The sequence below is a fragment of the Pangasianodon hypophthalmus genome, chromosome 22, assembly GCF_027358585.1.
Source record: "Pangasianodon hypophthalmus isolate fPanHyp1 chromosome 22, fPanHyp1.pri, whole genome shotgun sequence".
NCBI classification, from domain to species: domain Eukaryota; kingdom Metazoa; phylum Chordata; class Actinopteri; order Siluriformes; family Pangasiidae; genus Pangasianodon; species Pangasianodon hypophthalmus.
In genome coordinates this window covers 9,932,102-9,951,978 of record NC_069731.1, presented here as the reverse complement: position 1 = coordinate 9,951,978, position 19,877 = coordinate 9,932,102, and the positions used below count along the sequence as shown (strand labels likewise).

General features: G+C 37.3%; 1 protein-coding gene and 1 long non-coding RNA gene across 4 annotated transcripts; one reads left to right on the top strand and one right to left on the bottom strand.

Annotated features, from left to right (window-relative positions):
• Positions 1-920: 920 nt before the first annotated feature.
• On the bottom strand, positions 921-19,874 carry LOC128317209 (uncharacterized). Of its 3 annotated transcripts, none has more exons than XM_053228050.1 (3): positions 19,372-19,874; positions 18,686-18,828; positions 921-3,152 (listed from the first exon to the last, which is right to left on the bottom strand). In XM_053228050.1, exons 2-3 carry the CDS (start codon positions 18,799-18,801, stop codon positions 2,579-2,581), a joined length of 690 nt encoding a protein of 229 aa, XP_053084025.1. In that variant the 5' UTR covers positions 18,802-18,828; positions 19,372-19,874; the 3' UTR covers positions 921-2,578. The 3 variants fall into 3 exon arrangements, 2 of the variants coding, with proteins under 2 accessions (XP_053084025.1, XP_053084024.1); XM_053228049.1 differs by having other exon boundaries at positions 19,376-19,868; XR_008300750.1 differs by lacking the exon at positions 921-3,152 and adding an exon at positions 8,772-12,557 and having other exon boundaries at positions 19,372-19,843.
• Positions 13,611-19,028, top strand: LOC128317210 (uncharacterized). Its single transcript, XR_008300751.1, has 2 exons — positions 13,611-13,855; positions 14,367-19,028. It is a non-coding gene; the product is annotated as an uncharacterized LOC128317210 (long non-coding RNA).
• Positions 19,875-19,877: the final 3 nt, after the last annotated feature.

The following is a 19,877-nucleotide window of genomic DNA, read 5'->3' as shown; positions in this document are numbered from 1 at the left end:
GGGATACTTTTGCAAGGCACTGTATGAGCAGTTACTGAAGGGTTGAGGTTTAATCATCTTAATACTATATAAAAATCTATTGTTCATTAACTCTTTGTTGTCAAGTGGCAAAAACAGCTGCAGCAGAAGCTTAAAATGCTTTATTTTAACTGGCAAACAATTACAAAAACACAAGGCAAAAACATGGTCAAAAAATACAGGCAAAGGTCTGGTGATGAGCAGTCTAGGGTCGACAAGATCATTAACCAGGAAACAAAATGAGAATCAAGAACCAGATGTGCAATCACAATAATAAGATTTGGAGCATCAGGAGTATAGTCTTCACTGAGTGATACTTTGCATTATGTGCAAGTTTGGAGTGAGTGTATAGAGTATAGGGTGTGAAACAGATTGCTCCCAGGTGTAGAGAAAGCTCTTCCTTGAATAAAGTAACTCCTTCCCTTCACTTTTAGCTTACTCATAAGAAAGAAACATAACAAGAAATCCTGTTTTTTTTGTTTACTTCAGAAACCGAACAAGCAGAACCATAAAACTATTCTACTTAAATGATTTTTTCCTCTTTGTCAACAGGACTACATGCACGAGTCCCTCATTCTACAATCTTCACAGCATTTTGGACCCAAAGACTGCTCACAATTGCAGAGAGATTCTTTAGTGAGTAAAATATTGACATCATTAATGAGTGACAGACTGTGAATTTATGTCTACTGTAAATGAAAATGTGTTGTCTTGATGTCTAGTTCTAGAGCTGAAGTCTGCATTTCTGATCCAGAGATTACATGCACTGATATTTCTGATCCAGAGATTACATCCATTTGTGAGTCAAGGTTTCATTTACATAATCCATAATCTATAATTTAGGTTAAATGCAAATAGGTATTACTCTAGTTTTGCTAAGGCAGTGTAAGATTAGGACTACTGGAGCATATACAGTTCGGGTCATAATTTTACATACGCCTTGCAGAATCTGCAAAATGTTAATATTTAAAAAATAAGAGGGACCATAAAAATTGCATTTTGTTTTTTATTTAGTACTGCCCCTATGTTTACACACAGTCCACAAGGCACACTAGCTATATAATGTTGAGATCCATCTTTTCACACTGAGGCCAATTGAAGGACTCATACACAACTATTACAAAAGTTGCAAACATTCCCTGATGCTCAAGAAGGCAACACACTACATTAAGAGCCTGGGGGACACCTTTTTCTTTTTTTTTTCAATATATATTTATTTATCAAAATATATTTATTAACATTCAAGTGACAGATCAATGGTATCAATATAGTGTAACAATGGTTTCCATGTTTTATGAAAGCTTTTTAAAGACCCTTTTAAAGAGAAACGAATTTTTTCCAGCTTTAAGCACAAAATAATTTCTTCTATCCATTTATTATATGAAGGAGGGGATGCATGCTTCCACTTAAGGAGAATAAGCCTCCTGGCCAATAATGTGTTGAAAGCAACAACCTGTTGCATTGATGAGGGCAAGTTTGGCTTAAAAGGAATTCCAAACAGAGCTGTAAAAGGGTTTGGAATGGGTGATGAATTAACGTTTTTTTTCAAAAGTATCAAATATTTTAGACCAAATCTCTGTCAGTCTCGGACAGGACCGGAACATGAGTATGATTTGATGGAGACCGTTGGCACCTATTGCAAGCGTCACTCCTGTCTGGGTATATTTTGGCTAGCCTGGCATTAGTGTAGTGTGCTCTATAAAGAATCTTGCATTGCATCAAACTATATCTTGCATTGCATCAAACTAAGAAGAATGTACTTAATCACATATATAATCCCACTCTGTTTCAGATATAGTGACCCCTAGCTCTTGTTCCCATATATTCTTGAGTGATTCAGAGGGGTCAGGATTTAAAAAATCTATTGATTCATAAATGACAGAGATTAGCCCTCTTCTGTCTTTACTAAGAGAAAGAAGGGTGTCCATTTTTGAATCAGGAGGGAGATTAGGAAACTGGGGAACTGATTTTGTACAAAATGTCTGACCTAAAAGAAGCGAAAAAGATGAGTGTTGGGAAGATCAAACTTCTTGGATAATTTTAGATTAGATTCAACTTTATTGTCATTACACATGTATAAATACAGAGTAACGAAATGCAGTTTAGCATCTAATCAGAAGTGCAAAAAGCAGCAAGTGCAGCATGTACAGTATAAACAGTGTGTATAAACAGTAGTAATAAACGGAATGTACAATATAAACAGTGTGTATAAACAGTAGTAAATAAACGGAATGTACAATATAAACAGTATGTATAAACAGTAGTAAATAAACAGAATGTACAGTTAAGAGCAGTTATGTACAGACAAGGGCAGTGAGAGATAAGTGGAATTAAATTAAGATTAAGTGCAAGAATATACAGATGTAATATGTACAATATACAGATGTGCTATACTAATACTAATATGCAGATGTAGTATGAACTAATATACATATGTGCTATACTAATATACAGATGGGCAGTTGAAAGATCTGGTGAGAACAATATGTACAAGTACAGAGATGAGGTATGAACAATATATACAGATATGTATATACAGTTAGATATAGTTATATACAGTTCAGTGGGGGACAGAGTTCAGTAGGGAGACAGCTATAGGGAAAAAGCTGTTCCTAAACCTGCTGGTTTTGGTCTTGAGGCTCCTGTAACGCCTCCTGGAGGGGAGGAGTTGGAAAAGACTGTGGGCAGGATGGGAGGAGTCCTTAAGAATGTTGCGTGCCCGGCATAGACAGCGTTTCTTCTGGACCACCTCAATAGCAGGTAGTGGAGTCTTTGTGATGCGTTGGGCGGTTTTCACCAACCTCTGCAGTGCCTTCCGGTCTGCGACAGAGCAATTCCCATACCAGACTGTGATACAGTTGGTAAGGATGCTCTCAATCGCACAGCGGTAAAAGTTACTCAGGATGTCAGCGGAGAGGCGGTTTTTCTTTAGTGTCCTCAGGAAGAAGAGGCGCTGATGGGCATTCTTGATCAGGCTGGAGGTGTTGGTTGACCAGGACAGGTTCTCTGAGATGTGGGTCCCTAGGAACTTGAAGCTGGAGACACGTTCAACAGCCATGCCATTGATGTGGATGGGATCATGTGGCACGCTCTTCTCCTTCCTGAAGTCCACAATGAGCTCCTTGGTAACAATTCTGTAAAGGATAAAAATATTCCTTTATCATAAAAGTCCCCAATGGTACTGAGACCCCTTGAGGACCAATCACGAAAAACTGGATCAGAACATGATGGTAGAAAAGATAAATTGTTTACAATAGGTGCCAGAATTGATGGTCTGATTAACCCAAAATGCTTCCTAAAATGAACCCATATTTTAAGAGTATTTGCTACCACTAAACTGTCTGAGACACTTTTAATATTTATAGGAAGCTGAGAGCAAATTACAGAATGAAGGGAAAATGTAGAGGATGATAATTCTATTCGGGCCCAGACTGGATGTTCAGGAATTCCTGAGGAATTAGTCCAATACACAAAAGCTTGCTGATATTACAGGCCCAATAATACTGCTGAAAATTTGGCAAAGCAAGGCCGCCTTTGGACTTTGGTAGTTCAAGAACTGTTCTCCTAATTCGTGCAATTTTCCGCCCCAAATAAATGAATTGGTTGTCTGATTCAGATAAAAAAAGACTTATTAATAAAAATGGGTATATGCTGAAACAGATATAAAAATTTGGGCAAAATTTTGTCATCTTAACCAAATTAATACGGCCAATTAGTGATATTGGAAGAGAAGATCATCTCTCTATATCTGCCTTACAGACATCAAGCAAAGAATTAAATTTTTTTCTAAAGATGGCTGTAACTGATTTAATGATAAATACGCCTAAATATCTGAATCCTTCCTGAGCCCACCTAAAAGGGAAAGGATGTTGGGAAAGCGTCTCAGCTGCTAAATTGATAGGGAACAGTTCACTCTTTTGAAGATTCAATTTGTAACCAGAGAATTTGCCAAACGAGTTAAAAATCTCGAGGATTGGCGGCAATCATGAAATGGGGTTCGCTATATATAAAAGAAGGTCGTCCGCATAAAGGGACAGTTTATAAGAGGTTCCAAACCGGGTAATGCCTTCAAACTTTCCCTCACTTCGCAAATGGCCAATGGCTCTATAGCCAAGGCAAATAATAGAGGCGAAAGGGGGCAACCTTGGCGCGTGCCTCTGTAAAGGCGAAAGGTTTTAGAATGTGTTGCATTAGTGTGCACAGATGCTACAAGGGAGGAGTATAATAGTCGATTCCATGCCACAAAATCTGAGCTAAAACCGAATTTATTTAAAATAAAAAACTTTATTAAAAACTTTTTAATACCATCCTTTCTTCAAGTTCCAACACTCCCGAAGTTGTGTTATCCCTCAATGCTGAGAAGGCATTCGACAGGGTCGAGTGGGAGTATTTGTTTTTTATTTTAAATAAATTCGGTTTTAGCTCAAATTTTGTAGCATGGAATCGACTATTATACTCCTCCCTTGTAGCATCTGTGCACACTAATGCAACACATTCTAAAACCTTTCAAAGCAGTGGATCTTTATCTTTTTTAAGCAATAATGAGATGGATGCCTCAGACATGGTTGTTGGAAGCCGGCCTGACAGAAATGCCTCATTATATACTCTCTGTAGAATTGGGGCTAGAACGGAGGAGAAAGTCTTATAAAATTCGATTGTAAAGCCATCTGGGCCAGGTGATTTACCATTTTGAAGTGATTGAATTGCCTCTTGTACTTCTGTGATTGACACAGGTCTACCCAAATCATTTGTCGAGCCATCATTAACACAAGGGAATATAAGTTGATCAAATGGATTTGGGACATTCAAAATTTTTGAGTTGCATTCTGAGGAATAAAGATCAGAGAAGTATTTTGAAAAAATCAAATTAATTTCCTCGGGGTCAGAAACTAATTTATTTTTTTTATAATTAATTTTTTTTTTTTTTAATTTTAATTTTAGGAATCAGCCTAGATGTGCGGACAGTTCAAAACTGAAACGCAAGTAATTTGACAGCTTTTTCACCAAAAAAAAAAAATGCTGTCTGGCACTCAACATTTGCTTTTGGGGGACACCTTTTGTTATAGTTATGAGTGTATGAGTCCCTCAGTTGTACAAAGTGTGAAAAGATGGGTCTCAAATAGCCACTGTTGGAAAGGGGTCAAATATGCAGAAGATGCTGGAAAACCAAATAATGTTCAGTACCTGGAGGATTTTTCTTAAGAATAGTGGGCAGTTTAACTGCTCAGGACAAACAAGGGACTCATGAACAACTATCACAAGTTTACATACACTTGATTCTTAATACTGTGTGTTACTCGTTGATCATCCAGGCAACACACAGTATTAAGAATCAAGTGTATGTAAACTTTTGAAAGGTTCATTTGTGTAAATTCAGTTATTTTGTCATGTGGACTATACGTAAACATCTATTATATTCAATTCAATTTTATTTGTATAGCGCTTTTAACAATGAACATTCTCAAAGCAGCTTTACAGAACATAAGAAACAAAAAACATGCAAACAGAAACAAATACATGCAAACAGTCCTAGATGTTAGACAGAATTATCCCTAGTTAGCAAGCCTGAGGCGACTGTGGCAAGGAAAAACTCCCTTAGATGATATGAGGAAGAAACCTTGAGAGGAACCAGACTCAAAAGGGAACCCATCCTCATTTGGGTGACACTGGAGACTGTGATATGAACAATGTCCTTTCTGCATTTATGTATAGTCATGTAGAATTTTATGTGTATATTAATTTGGAGGTTGTTGTCTTCCTCAAAGTCCACATAGGGTTGGCAGCGTTGCTTTGAATACCCAAATCCTCACGAGGCAGAAACCAGCTGGAGCTGGTCCATCTCTGGATGCCTCAGGATCCTTGTAGGGTTGCCCTCTGTCTACTGGAGCTGGCACAATTTCTATGTGCCTCGGGATGGGTAGAAGAAGGGAAACAAGTGGAAAGGAATTAGCGTAGCTGCTGTTCATAATATTAGCAAGCACTAAATCATAATGTGCAATTAATCAGATGTACTGAAGTACAAGGTTATGGTATGTATTAAGTGTATGCCTGACTAAAGATATATGTCTTTAATCTACGTTTGAACTGGGAGACTGTGTCTGAGCACCGAACACTGTCAGGAAGGCTATTCCAAAGTTTAGGAGCTAAATACGAAAATGCTCTACCCCTTTTGTAGACTTTGATATTCTGGGGACTACCAGAAGTCCGGAGTTTTGAGATCTTAAGGAGCGTGGTGGATTGTGACGTGTTAGAAGACTGGCTAGATACGTGGGAGCTAAACCATTTAGAGCCTTGTACGTAAGTAGTGCTAGTTTATAATCAATTCTAAACTTAACAGGTAGCCAGTGCAGGGATGATAATATTGGGGTTATGTGATCATTTTTCTTGACCTAGTAAGAACTCTGGCGGCTGCATTCTGGACTAACTGTAGCTTGTTTATTGAAGATGCAGGACAACCACCTAGCAATGCACTACAATAGTCCAGTCTGGGGGTCATGAATGCATGAACTAGCTTTTCTGCATCAGATACAGATAAAATGTTCCTAAGCTTGGCAATGTTTCTAAGGTGGAAGAAGGCTGTTTTAGTAATATTGGAAATATGATTTTCAAAAAACAAGCTGCTGTCTAATATTACGCCCAGGTCTTTCACTGTCGAGCTAGTAGTAATAGTACATCCTTCTAAATGCAAGTTGAATTGTGAGAGCTTTTGTGTACTGGTTTTTGGACCAATAAGTAATATCTCTGTCTTATCAGGATTTAGTAATAGAAAATTATCAGTCATCCAATATTTTATATCTTTAACACACTCAGTTAATCTAGACAATTTATTTATTTCATCTGGTTTTGATGAGATGTATAACCGGGTATCGTCAGCATAACATTGGAAACTAATCCCATGTCTTATAATGATGTTACCCAAGGGAAGCATGTAAATTGAGAACAGCAGAGGTCCTAAAACTGATCCTTGTGGAACCCCATATTTCACTGGCATTACACTGGATAGTTCTCCATTTAAATCTACAAAATGGTATCGATCAGACAGGTAGAATCTAAACCATTTTAATGCCTGTCCCTGAATACCTATGTGATTTTGTAAGCGATCTACAAGAATGTTATGATCGATAGTGCAGCACTAAGATCAAGTAAGACTAATATTGAGATGCAGCCTTGGTCCGAAGCTAAAAACAAGTAATTTGTGATTTTTACTAGCGCAGTTTCTGTGCTATGTTGGGGCCTGAAACCTGACTGAAATTCTTCAAGGATATTGTTTTCCTGTAAGAAGGAGCATAACTGAGCAAGACACAACCTTTTCTAATATTTTAGATATAAACGGAAGGTTTGAAATTGGTCTGTAATTTGATAATTCATTAGGGTCTAGTTTATGTTTCTTAAGAAGAGGCTTAATAACTGCTAACTTGAGAGGTTTTGGGACGTGACCTAAATATAACAAGGAATTAATAATGTTGAGAAGAGGCTCTCCAGCTGTATGTATCACTTCTTTCAGCAATCTAGTTGGGATTGGATCTAACAAACACGTAGTTGATTTAGCCGTGGTGATAAGTTTATAAAGCTCTTCCTGTCCTATACCTGTAAAGCACTTTAGCACTAAATGTGGAGCTTCAGGCTGCACTAGATCACAGGAAGCTATCAAAGGTTGAACATCCAGTATTTTGTTCCTAATACTATCAATTTTTTCTGTGAAGAAATTCATAAAGTCCTCACTACTAAACTGTAATGGACTACTCTCTTCAGATATCTGATGTTTTGTTAGTCTAGCCACTGTACTAAATAAGAATCTGGGATTGTTTTGGTTTATTGCTATCAGTTTGCTCAGATGCTCAGCCCTAGCAGCTTTTAGAGCCTGTCTATAGCTAGACATACTGTCTTTATACGCAATTCTAAAAACTGCTAATTTATTTTTTCTCCACTTTCGCTCGAGGTTACGGGTTGCTCTCTTGAGGGCGTGAGTATGACTATTGTACCATGTTGCAGGTGTTTTATCTCTGACCTTTTTTAATCGGATGGGGGCAACAGTGTCTAGTGTGCTGGTGAAAATAGTGCCTATGCTGTTAGTCACGTCATCTAGATCATCTGCATTTAGGGAGATCTGGCAGATTACATGTGAATCTGTCTTTAGTGGTCGGAATAATATTTCTACCGAATCGATAACGTGGAGGGACATGGCTAATATGTTCTACAGGTAAAGTGTACACCAAGAGGTGATGGTCTGTGATATCATCGCTTTGAGGTAGAATATCTATTTCAGTGACATCTGTTCCATGTGATATAATTAAATCTAGTGTATGTTTAAAACGATGAGTTGGTCTAGTAATGTTTTGTTTAACCCCAAATGAATTTAATAAGTCCATAAATGCGAGTCCTAAGTCGTCATTAGCATCGTCAACATGAATGTTAAAGTCTCCTACAATAGTATTCATGAGTACACAGGCTAAACAAGCTCAATCAAGTTTAATGAGGCTATGAAAGCATGAAGCCAAATAAAAATAACAAAAAATTTTTAGTTTATATATATATATATATATATATATATATATATATATATATATATGTGTGTGTGTGTGTGTGTGTGTGTATATACATATATATATATATATATATATATATATATATATATATATATATATATATATATATATATAAACTAAAAAAATTTTTTTTTATATATATATATATATATATATATATATATATATATATATATATATATATATATATAGTTATTTTTACCTATCTTAAAAGTGAAAGTAAATTTGCAGAACAATAAAATGAAAGACAACAACATGCGGGATGCTACTTGATCGCTGATTGATTTTACACTGCTGAGCGGGTTAAACCAGGGAGATAACAGGGGCGGAGCTGAGGGGAGAGGTGGCCATGGCCTGAAGCCTGGCCACTCCATTGGCCACCTCAGTTGCAATTGCATTTAGTTCTTTTCGTTCTTTTCTTAAGAATAATTAATGTTTCTTAGTGACAGATCCATTTCTTTACTGCCACAACACAGCCTAATTTACTTCCAAACGCCCAGACGCTGGAGCTTAACCCACGGCTGATTCTTGGGGTGGGTGACTGGATTAGGATGGCAAGTAATAGTGGTGGTTTGTCTGATGATGATGATAATATGGATATTGAATGGACTAGAATTGTGAATAATAGGAAAGGAGGAGGAAGGAAGGAAAGAAAGAACTCAGATGACACAGGTAACACAGTCAGGTAAAAGGGCACTCGAGGAAGATGAGGAAACGTATGATGCCAGGAATAAAATAATGATGGAGGAGTATAAAATCATTCTAAAATTCAAGGCAGGAAGAGAAGTGTTGTCACTAAGTCCTATGTCACTAACAAATAGATTGAGAAAAACACTTGGGGATGACGACATGGCTAAAGTATTGCGAGACGGTAGCCTGTTGGTAAAGTGTAAAAGTGCAGAGCAAAGAAACAAGGCGTTAAAGCTTCAAAGTGTCTGTAAAAAGGAAATTGTAGATAGAAAAGTACTTGGTCAAAGGACAGGAGTGAAAGGAGTAATAAGAGGAATACCTGTAGGAGAAAATCTAGAAGAACTCAAACAAAGGTTGAAGGGAGGAACAATCACAGGAATTAGGCGACTACAAGCATTCAGAAATGGAGAGAAAGTTGACAGCGAATCTGTTCTCCTGAAGTTTAAGGAAGATGTTCTCCCTAGTAATGTGATGGTGGGATATCTGAAAGCAGCAGCAAAAGTTTTGAACATAAAAGAATTATCCTGGGAGAAATTACATACAGATCTCAGTCAAGGAGAGGGAACCTCAGAAGGCTGATCTCAATTAATACCATAATGTTAATACTTCAGTGGAATGCCAGAAGTCTATTAGCAAATGGTCAAGAATTCAAAGGGTTCATCAAGAAGTTAAAAGGGAAACTGGACATCATATGCATACAAGAAACTTGGCTTAAACCAAATCTAGATTTTGTTATTCATGGGTATTCCAGTATTCGCAAAGATAGAGACAGTGGGAATGGAGGAAGATGTGCTGTATTCATTGAAGAAGGTATAAACCATTCACGGGTTCAAACAACACAAGACTTAGAACTAATAGTTGTTGAAATCTGGACCAAGAAAGGAAATGTGAAAATAATAAACTTTTATAACCCATGCAAGAAATTAGAGAAGGAAAAACTAGAGAGGATTCTGGAACATTGGAGAGGGAAAATCATCTGGTGTGGAGATTTTAATGCGCACAGCACAGTGTGGGGGGATCAAGAAGATGCAAATGGGGAAGTAATAGAAGAGTTAATGGATGAAAAAGAACTGGTGCGTTTAAATGATGGATCAGGCACAAGAGTGAATTTGGGGAAGGGCACAGAGTCAGCACTTGATTTGACGCTTGTATCACAATCACTAGCTGGGATAAGTACTTGGGATGCATCTAGGGAGCGCACAATAGGTAGTGACCACTATCCAGTATTCATAAATATAGGAATTATAAATGAAATAGAACAGGAAAAAAGAAAAGGCAGATGGAATTTGAAAGCAGTTTGGAATAAATTTAGAATACTAAGTGAGAAAAAGGTACAAACAATAGATATAGAACAACCGAGTAATGTTATTAATTCAGAAATCAGTAGAGCTATATTAGAAGTAGCAAAAGAGTCGATTCCAAAACAATGCAGTAAATCAAAGAAGAAAATAGTGCCATGGTGGACAGAAAGGTGCACAGAAGCAATACAAAGTAGGAATAAGGCTTTCAAATTGTGAAAAAAAGAACACTTTGCTGTCAGAATTTAATTGATTATAAAAGGAAACAGGCAATTGTAAGGAATATAATAAAGAAGACTAAAAAAGAATATTGGAAAAAATATTGTGACTCATTAGGCAGAGAAACACCATTAGAAAGAGTTTGGAGCATGATTAAAAGAAAGTCTGGAAATAGAAAAGAATCTGGATATCCTATAATGAAAAATGGTACAAATATGACTGTAGACGATAAAGATAAAGCAGAATTATTGGTGCGAACATTTGTTAAAGTACACAGTATAAATAATTTGAGTATTGACGAAAAAAGGGAGACAGAAAAAACAAAAAGAAAATACACAGAGGAACTGCAAGATGAAAAGGAATATGGAAATACAATGAATGTGATGTTTTCAATTACTGAACTGGAAAATGCATTAAGGAAATCAGGGAAACCAGCTCCAGGCAAAGACCAAATAAGTTATTTCATGCTTAAAAATCTTAGTGAGAAAGGTAAAGAAATATTACTAATGATGTACAATAAAATATGGGAAAAAGGGGTTTTGCCCTCACAATGGAAAGAGTCTGTGATAATTCCTATATGTAAACCAGGTAAAGACTCAAGCCTAGCTGAGAGTTACAGGCCGATAGCTTTAACATCCCATATAGGAAAAATTACGGAAAAAATGATTAATGAAAGGCTGGTTTATTATTTGGACACTAAAGGTATATTAAAATGTTATCAGAGTGGATTTAGGAAAGGAAGAACTACGATAGACCCAGCTCTATGTTTAGAACACAAAATCAGAACCAAGTTAACAAGGAAAGTGTGGTAGCAATATTTTTTGACGAAGAAAAAGCATATGATATGCTCTGGAAAGAAGGTTTATTAATAAGATTACATCAGGTAGGAATAAAAGGAAAAATGTATAAATGGATAAGAAACTTCTTAACTGATAGGAAGAGCTCAGTAAGAATAGGGAATAACATTACATTAGTGGCAATTATCCAGTAGAGAATGGAACACCTCAAGGAAGTATAATAAGTCCAGTATTGTTTTCAATAAAGATAAATGAAGTATTTAGCAATATAGAAAAATCTGTCGGGATTGCTTTATTTGCTGATGGAGTTATGTGGAAAAGGGGTAGAAATATAGACTATATAGTCAAAAAATTACAAGAAGCTATAGGGAAGGTAGAGGAATGGGCACTGGAGTGGGGTTTTAGGTTTTCAGTGGCAAAAACAAAAGTTGTGTTCTTTACAAAAAGGAAAACTGATAATCAAGTCAAGCTTAAATTATATGGGAAAAACTTAGAAAACGTAAATAACTTCAGGTATTTAGGAATCTAGTTTGATAAGAAACTCACTTGGTCAGTACATATAGGGAAAATGGTAGAAAAATGTAAAAAGGTAATGAATATTATTAGATGTTTGAGATGCAGAGAGTGGGGAGCAAATAAATCAACCCTGAAAATCATTTATATAGGTTTAATCAGATCAACATTCAATTATGGCAGTATGATATACGAATCAGCATTCGGAAACATTGTTGAAAAAACTAGACTGTATTCAATATCAGGTGTTGAGACTGTGCTGTGGTGCTATTAAAACAACTCCAGTTCCAGCTCTACAAGTGGAGATAGGTGAAAAACCATGTCAGGAGAAAGAAAAGGGAAGCTTGAGAAGTTTTGATTGAACAATAGAGAATAAAATAAATAATTACAGGCTTGGTGACAAAGAATTAAGTCCAACAGTGCCATTCTCTAGTGTCCCTCCATGGATCCTGGAGGAAGTAAGGGCTGATATGACCCTATTAGGAAAAAGAAAAGAACATTATAATAAAGATGAAGTAAATAAATATATAGAGACGAATTACTCTGAATAAAAGCCTCTTGACTTGAATATATGAAAGTATTTACAGATGCATCTAAAACAGAAAATGGCAGAGTAGGTGTAGCATTTATTATTCCAGAGATAAACATAGTTTCAAGCAAGAGAGTAAATGATAACTTATCAGTCTATACAGGTGCACTGTTAGCTATTCTAATTGCTCTGACCTGGGTAGAACAAGTCAAACTATCAAAAGTTCTATTGTGCTCTGATTCCAGTAGTTCATTAGTTAGTGTCAAAAATATGCAGTCTGGCTCGAGACAGGACATAGTGATTGATATTATTAATACAGTGTTTGGGTGCAAACATGCAGGTATAACAATCAATTTCATATGGATTCCGGCACATATAGGAGTGGAAGGCAATGACCTAGCGGACAAATATGCAAAACGTGCAATTAAGCATGAAGAAATAGAACTAACAGTAAAATATAGCAAATCTGAGGTTAAAAGTATAATCAAATCAGGAGTCAAAAGGAAATGGCAAGAGGAATGGGATGCAGAAAGTAAGGGTCGAAACTACTATATCATCCAAAGGAAAGTAGGTGAAACAAGAAATAGTTATAGAAATAGGAGGGAGGAGGATATGATTTCTAGAATGAGGCTTGGTCATACATGACTGAACAGTACACTGAAAATAATGAAGAAACATGCTAATGGAAAGTGTGACTACTGTGAAGCATCAGAAACTGTAGAGCATGTGTTTGTACATTGTCCCAAATATAGGGAGAACAGAGACTTAAGAATTGTATCAAAACAAATAAAATGGTACTCGATATAAAAGAAATCTTAAGAAGTTAAAGTTCTGGAGATGTAGTTTACAAAGCGATTTTCCAGTTTTTAGAAAGTACTGGACTCTCTAGAAGGATTTAATAGGAGTTAGTAGTAGGTAGCCATCCTGATCACACTCCACTCCAGAAGGTGGCGGTAATGCACCTATAAGTTGTTTGCCAACCGCCAGTAAACAACAGAAGAAGAGGAAGAAGAAGAGGAAGAAGAAGAAGAAGAAGAAGCAGCAGCTGCTGCTGCTGCTATACGCTCTCGCGAGAGTTTCCGCAGCACATGTTTCAACGAGCCAGTGGAGGAGTCCGACGCTTCGTGTACGAGCACGTCGTTACAGATGAGCTCATGAAATCAAAATTCAATTAATTGTTTTAATGCTTTCAAAAACTACATTGTCAATTTAGCGGAGGTTTATCCATGCCATGCACAAAAAGCAGTAAGGAAACTAGACAGGTTTACATTAGTTGACTAGATGAGTTTGTGAATATCTTTGCTTTAAACCACAATAATCGCAGAATCTAGTTGATCTAAGTTGTAAATGAAGATAGTTTATGATGATTTGTTTTTGGTTTAAACTACAACAATTGCAGAATTGCGATAAGTGAAAAGTGAAAATAGTTTGATTTGTTTTGTTGATAAATTGTAAGTTTAATACTTTAACTTAAAATAAATTCAGATTTGAATTCAGTACAGAGTTGCCAGTCTTTTGTGGTCCTTTTAAATGATGCTTTTGCCGCCATAGGAGATATTACATTTATTCTGAAAATAGAAATTATATTAAAGATTTGATTGATTAAATATATTATGATTATTAGTAGTTATTTGCTCTAACAACACCAAAATGTTCAGGATAACTTATAAACATAATGAGGTTCTTTCATGAAACACAGAAGGAGATAATGACTGAGGTTAACATTCTGCCTTACATCTCTTTTTGGATTTCACAGAAGTAGGTCATACAGGCTTGGAACAATATGAGGGTGAGTAATGATGACACAATTTTCATTTTTGTGTGAATGTACTACTGGTTGCTGTAAAAGTACTTTAGTCATGGTGCGCCCCCTATCTGTGGATGAATGGTACCTACATAGGCGTGACACCAAAGAGATTGGAATTTTGGTTTAAAATGTGCACTGTTACTCACAAACCATCAGACTTAAAAGAAGTCTGTCGCACACTGATGATGGTTGCTGCCTCACAATAACGGTCCCTGATTTGATCCTGAGCTCACGTTACCATCTGTGTGAAGTTTCAGATGATGTCCCCTTGTCTGCATGGGTTTGGTCTGGTTTCTCCTGTTTCCACCCACCTCACACAAACATACCAATAGGCAGACAGGTTACACAATATATACACACACTATATATCACTATATCAGATCAGCAATTAGAATGTTTTTAGTCCCCTTCGAGAGACTGAACTAATTTCACTAATTTCCTCATCAAAATCATCAACTTGTGTACTAGATCCCTTACCTACATGGTTCTTCAATCAGATTAGCAATCTTCTAAAAATAATCAGTTCTTCCATTAGCACTGGCTATGTATGTAAATCTTCTAAACTAGTAGTTATCAAATCCATGAATTAAAAAACCTGACCTCCACCTCTGTCGGCTGTCCAAGATCCTAGAAAAAGGTTGTAGCAAAGCAGTTATGCTCATACCACATAGGAATAACATTTATGAAATGTATCAGTCAGGATTTAAGCCTCATCATAGCACAGACAGCACTGGTTAAAGTGGTAAATGACGTACTACTGGTCTTTGATCAGGACTGTGTCTCCTTGCTTGTGTTGCTTGAACTTAGTGCAGCTTTTGACACCATCGATCATGCTATTCTCCTTGATAGACTAGAAAATGTTGTTGAAGTTAAGGGAACGGCCCTCTCCTGGCTCAGGTCTTATTTGACTGATCGTTCTCTAAGCATACTAAGGTAAAGTTTGGTGTTCCACAAAGTTCTGTTTTAGGCCCACTGCTTTTTTCTTTATATATGCTACCTCTGGATAAAATTATTCGTAAACATGGTATTAGCTTCCAATGTTATGTTGATGACACAGTTGTATGTTTCAGCAAAGCCAGATGAGAGACAACCAGCTTAATAAAGTTGAGGAATGTGTAAAGGACATTAGACAATGGATGCTTAGTAACTTCCTTCTACATTTAATTCTGACAAGAAGTACGTGTACTAGGACCACATACACTTAGAAGTAAGCTTTCTGACTACATAGTAACTCTGGATGGCCTTTCATCAAGTGCAGCAGTAAAAGACCTTGGTGTGATTATTGACTCCAGTCTTTCATTTGGAGCTCTTGTAGATAATATTACTAGAATAGCCTTCTTTCATCTCAGAAATATTGCCAAGGTAACAAATATAATGTCACAACATGATGCAGAAAAACTAGTTCATGCGTTTGTTACCTCTAGGTTGGAATATTGTAATGCCTTACTGTCTGGATGTTCCACTAGGTGCATAAACAAGCTCCAGCTAGTCCAGAATGCAGCAGTGAGAATCCTTACTACAACCAGAAGATATGACTACATCACCCCTATCTGATCCACACTGCATTTGTCTCCAGAATTAGTGTTTGGGACTCAGACACAGTCTCAGTGTTTAAGTCTAGGCTGAAAACATTTATTTAGTTAAGCCTTTTGTGAATAGTTTTTTCTTAGGCAAAGGAGCAGATCTAGAGGGTTCACGGGCATAGAGTGGTGAACTGGGATTTTTGGATGCTGTTGCGTCTCCCACGTTCACTCATGTTTGTTGAAGGTGGAGTGGCTGGCTGGTTTATGACCCAAGGCACCCTTGTGTCTGTGTTGCTTTCTGGCTCTCCCTTTTGTTATGCTGTCATAGCTAGTCTTGCCTGAGTCCTTGCTTGCACTTTGCACACAATGTACATTGTCCTTAACGATTACTTGACAATAAGAATACCTAATAATCTGTGTTTCTCTCTTTCTCTCTCTCTCTCTCTGTCGAGCTACACATTCTACTCCTGAGATATCATTGATCCTGACCCCTTCTGCTCTCTGGACCTGCCTGATCTGGCCTGATGCCTTACTTCTGATTGGAGTTCTCATCACTTGGAAACCACTTGCTGCTGCTGAGGATAGCCCCATATGGACAGCCTAAAGATACATGAGATTACTGTGGATGGTACCACTTAGAAACCATGAAGATGGCTTCGGACTGCAATTGATACAGTTTTGCTATGATGGCTGTGCAGGTTGGTCCATTTCAGACTAACGTCTGGGCCTTCCTACTCTGCTTCAGCTGCTGCTTCATCAGCCTTGTGTTGCCACTTCTGACCCAGAATGATGTCATCAATGGGCAACAGTATTTAGAAGTGATGAAAACCAATGCCCCCAGCTTTGAATTGTCTGTGCTCACCCGATTGCATTTGTGGTTGTACTCGTTAATCCATTCTGTGCTTTTGTTGTGTATTTCTGGTTTCGAACGGTGTCTATCCTGACTGTGAGCTTGATCTGTCCCTTGGTTATTGTCTGCTGCCTAGGTTTGTAAATAGTCACACTGCTGTATTTTTTTTTGTAAATATCGACATATTGTATATATTCACCGGGAGTAGTGGTGCAGCTGCTATTTCTGTTGGGTGTTAACAAAAATATTGCATTAATGTTTAAGAATTACAGCCATTTTTTTTCTATAACAGAGTCCCTCCATTTTCACAGACACAAAAGTAATTGGACATATTAATATAATCATAAATATTATGATTATTTTTAATACTTAAAAGGAATGCAGATCCTTTGCAGTCAATAACTACATGAAGTCTGAAATCTGTGGACATTTAAGAACATTTAATTTCTTTTCTTTGAATCCTTTCCTTTTCCATACTCTTCTCTTCCCATCATTCTGGTACAAGTGAATCTTGTATCAGAACTGTTCAGTTTTTTTTTTAAAGCAAAATCTAATCTGGCCTTTCTGTTCTTGAGTGTAGTTTCTTGAACACTACTGTTCTTGAACAGTAGTTTGTATCTTGAGGTAAACTGTCTGTATTTACATTCATGAAGTCTTGATTATAGACTTTGCTATGCCTACCTCCTCCAGAGTGTCCTTGAATTGGCTAGATGTTGTGAATGGTTTTTCTTCAACAAGGAAAGAATTCGGCGACCATCCGCTTTAGTTGTCTTCCGTGGCCTTTTGGTGTTCCTGATGTTATACACTCACTGTCCACTTTAATAGGAACACCTGTACATCTGCACATTCATGCAGTTATCCAATCCGCCGATCATGTGGCAGCAGCACAATGCATAAAATCATGCAAATACAGGTCAGCAGCTTCAGTTAATATTCACATCAAGCATCAGAATGGGGAAAAATGTGATCTCTGACTTTAACCATGGCTTGGTTGTTGGTGCCAGGTCGACCAGTTCAGAAACTTCAGAAACTTCAGAAACTGCTGATCTCCTGGGATTTTCACACACAACAGTCTCTAGTATTTACACAGAATGGTATGAAAAACAAAAAACAGGAGTAAAAAACAGGAGGGTCTGCAGGCTGAAGCACCGTTGAAGAGAGAGATCAGAGGAGAATGACCAGACTGGTTTGAGCTGACAGGAAGTATATACAAGCATCTGAGGCTATCATGGACACAGACTTGCTGAAACTGGACAGTTGAAGACTGGAAAAAGACTAGGTGATTTATTTATTTATTTTCCCCTAAACTTTAACTGTCCAGTTTCAGTGAATCTGTGCCCATGATAGCCTCGGATTCCTGTTCTCGGCTGATAGGAATGGAACCCAATGTGGTCTTCTGCTGTTGTAGCCCATCCATCTCAAGGTTGATGTTTTGTGCATGCTGAGATGCTTTTGTGCTTACCACAGTTGTAAAGAATGATTATTTGTGTTACTATATCCTTCCTGGCAGCTCGAACCAATCTGGCCATTTTCTTCTGACCTCTCTTGTAAACAAGGTGTTTCTACCCACTGCGCTGTCACTCATTCAGTGTTTTTTGTTTTTTCCACCATTCTGTGTAAAATCTAGGGACTGTTGTGTGTGAAATTTGGAGGAGATCTGCAGTTTCTGAAATACTCAAACCAGTCTTCTGGTACTAACATCCATGCCACGATCAGAGTCACAGAGATCACACTTTTTCTTCACTCTGATGTTTGACATGAATATCAACTGAAGCGCTTGACCTGTATCTGCATGATTTTTTGCATTGTGCTGCTGCCACATGATTGGCAGATTTCATAGCTCAGGCCAAGTCAATTGTCTGATCTCAACCCAATAGAGCATGCTTTTCACTTACTGAAGATAAGGCTGAAGGCAGAAAGACCCACAAACAAGCAGCAACTGAAGGTGGCTCCAGTGAAGGCCTGGCAAAGCATCTCCAGGGAGGAAACTCAGTGGAAACTTGATGTCCATGGGCTCCAGACTTCAAGCAGCCATTGACTGCAAAGGATTTTCAGTTTTTCATTTTCACAAGTATTAAAATTGTGGTTATATTTACAATGATGTCACTTTGTCCAAATACCTTTGAGCCCCTGAAAATGGAGGCACTTTGATGAAAATGGCTGTAGTTCCTGAATGGTAAATGCCATATTTTTGTGGAACCTCTTAAAATAAAACTGTAAGTCTACACTTCGATCTCATCTTGATTGTTTTATTTCAAATCCATTGTGGTGGTGTATACATACCTGTCAACATTGGGATTTGAAAATAAGGGAAATCCGACCGCGACTTTTATTATTTATTTATTTTTTATTGACAATTGGATTTTAACAGTGAAAGAACAAACAACCTGTTGTGAGGGATTTAGAGCATTAACAAGTTAAACATAAAAAAATTACAATACGATAATAATTATATAAAAAACTAAATGATACATAAATGTACATAAATACTAATAATAAAAAATAAAATATGTTTACTTTTCGGTTTGACTCAGTTGGGGGGTTCACACACACCAAGATACTTGCACAAAGTTTTTTGTACCTGCCTTTTTTGCAGGTACTCCAACACCATCTCTCTCACGTTCTTCCATCCTCGGGATGCTGTTCTTCTTCGACCGCTATTCTTCTTCTACTTGTTTTATTGGCGGGTGCCGTTTGAGTGAGTTCTGTAGATGTTACAGCTAATGTTCTGTATACTGCCACCTGCTTTACCGGAGGCGAATGTAGCAAACATATCAATTACACCCAGTGGGATTTTTTTTTATAGAAAGATTAAAAATACGGGAGAAATACGGGAAAATATTTAAACGGGATGAATCGTAAAATACGGGAGAATCCCGGGAAAAACGAGAGGGTTGACAGGTACGGGTGTATAAAGCAAAATCACAAAAATCTGTCACTGTCCAAATACTTCCGGACCTAACTGTATACAGTATATGTATATGAGCCACTGCATTGAGGTTCTCTGTTACGTGTGTCCTTAAAAGAACTTTCGGTAAGAATGACGTCATGGGAGACCGCCTCTATCACGCCTGCAGTATGGACAGA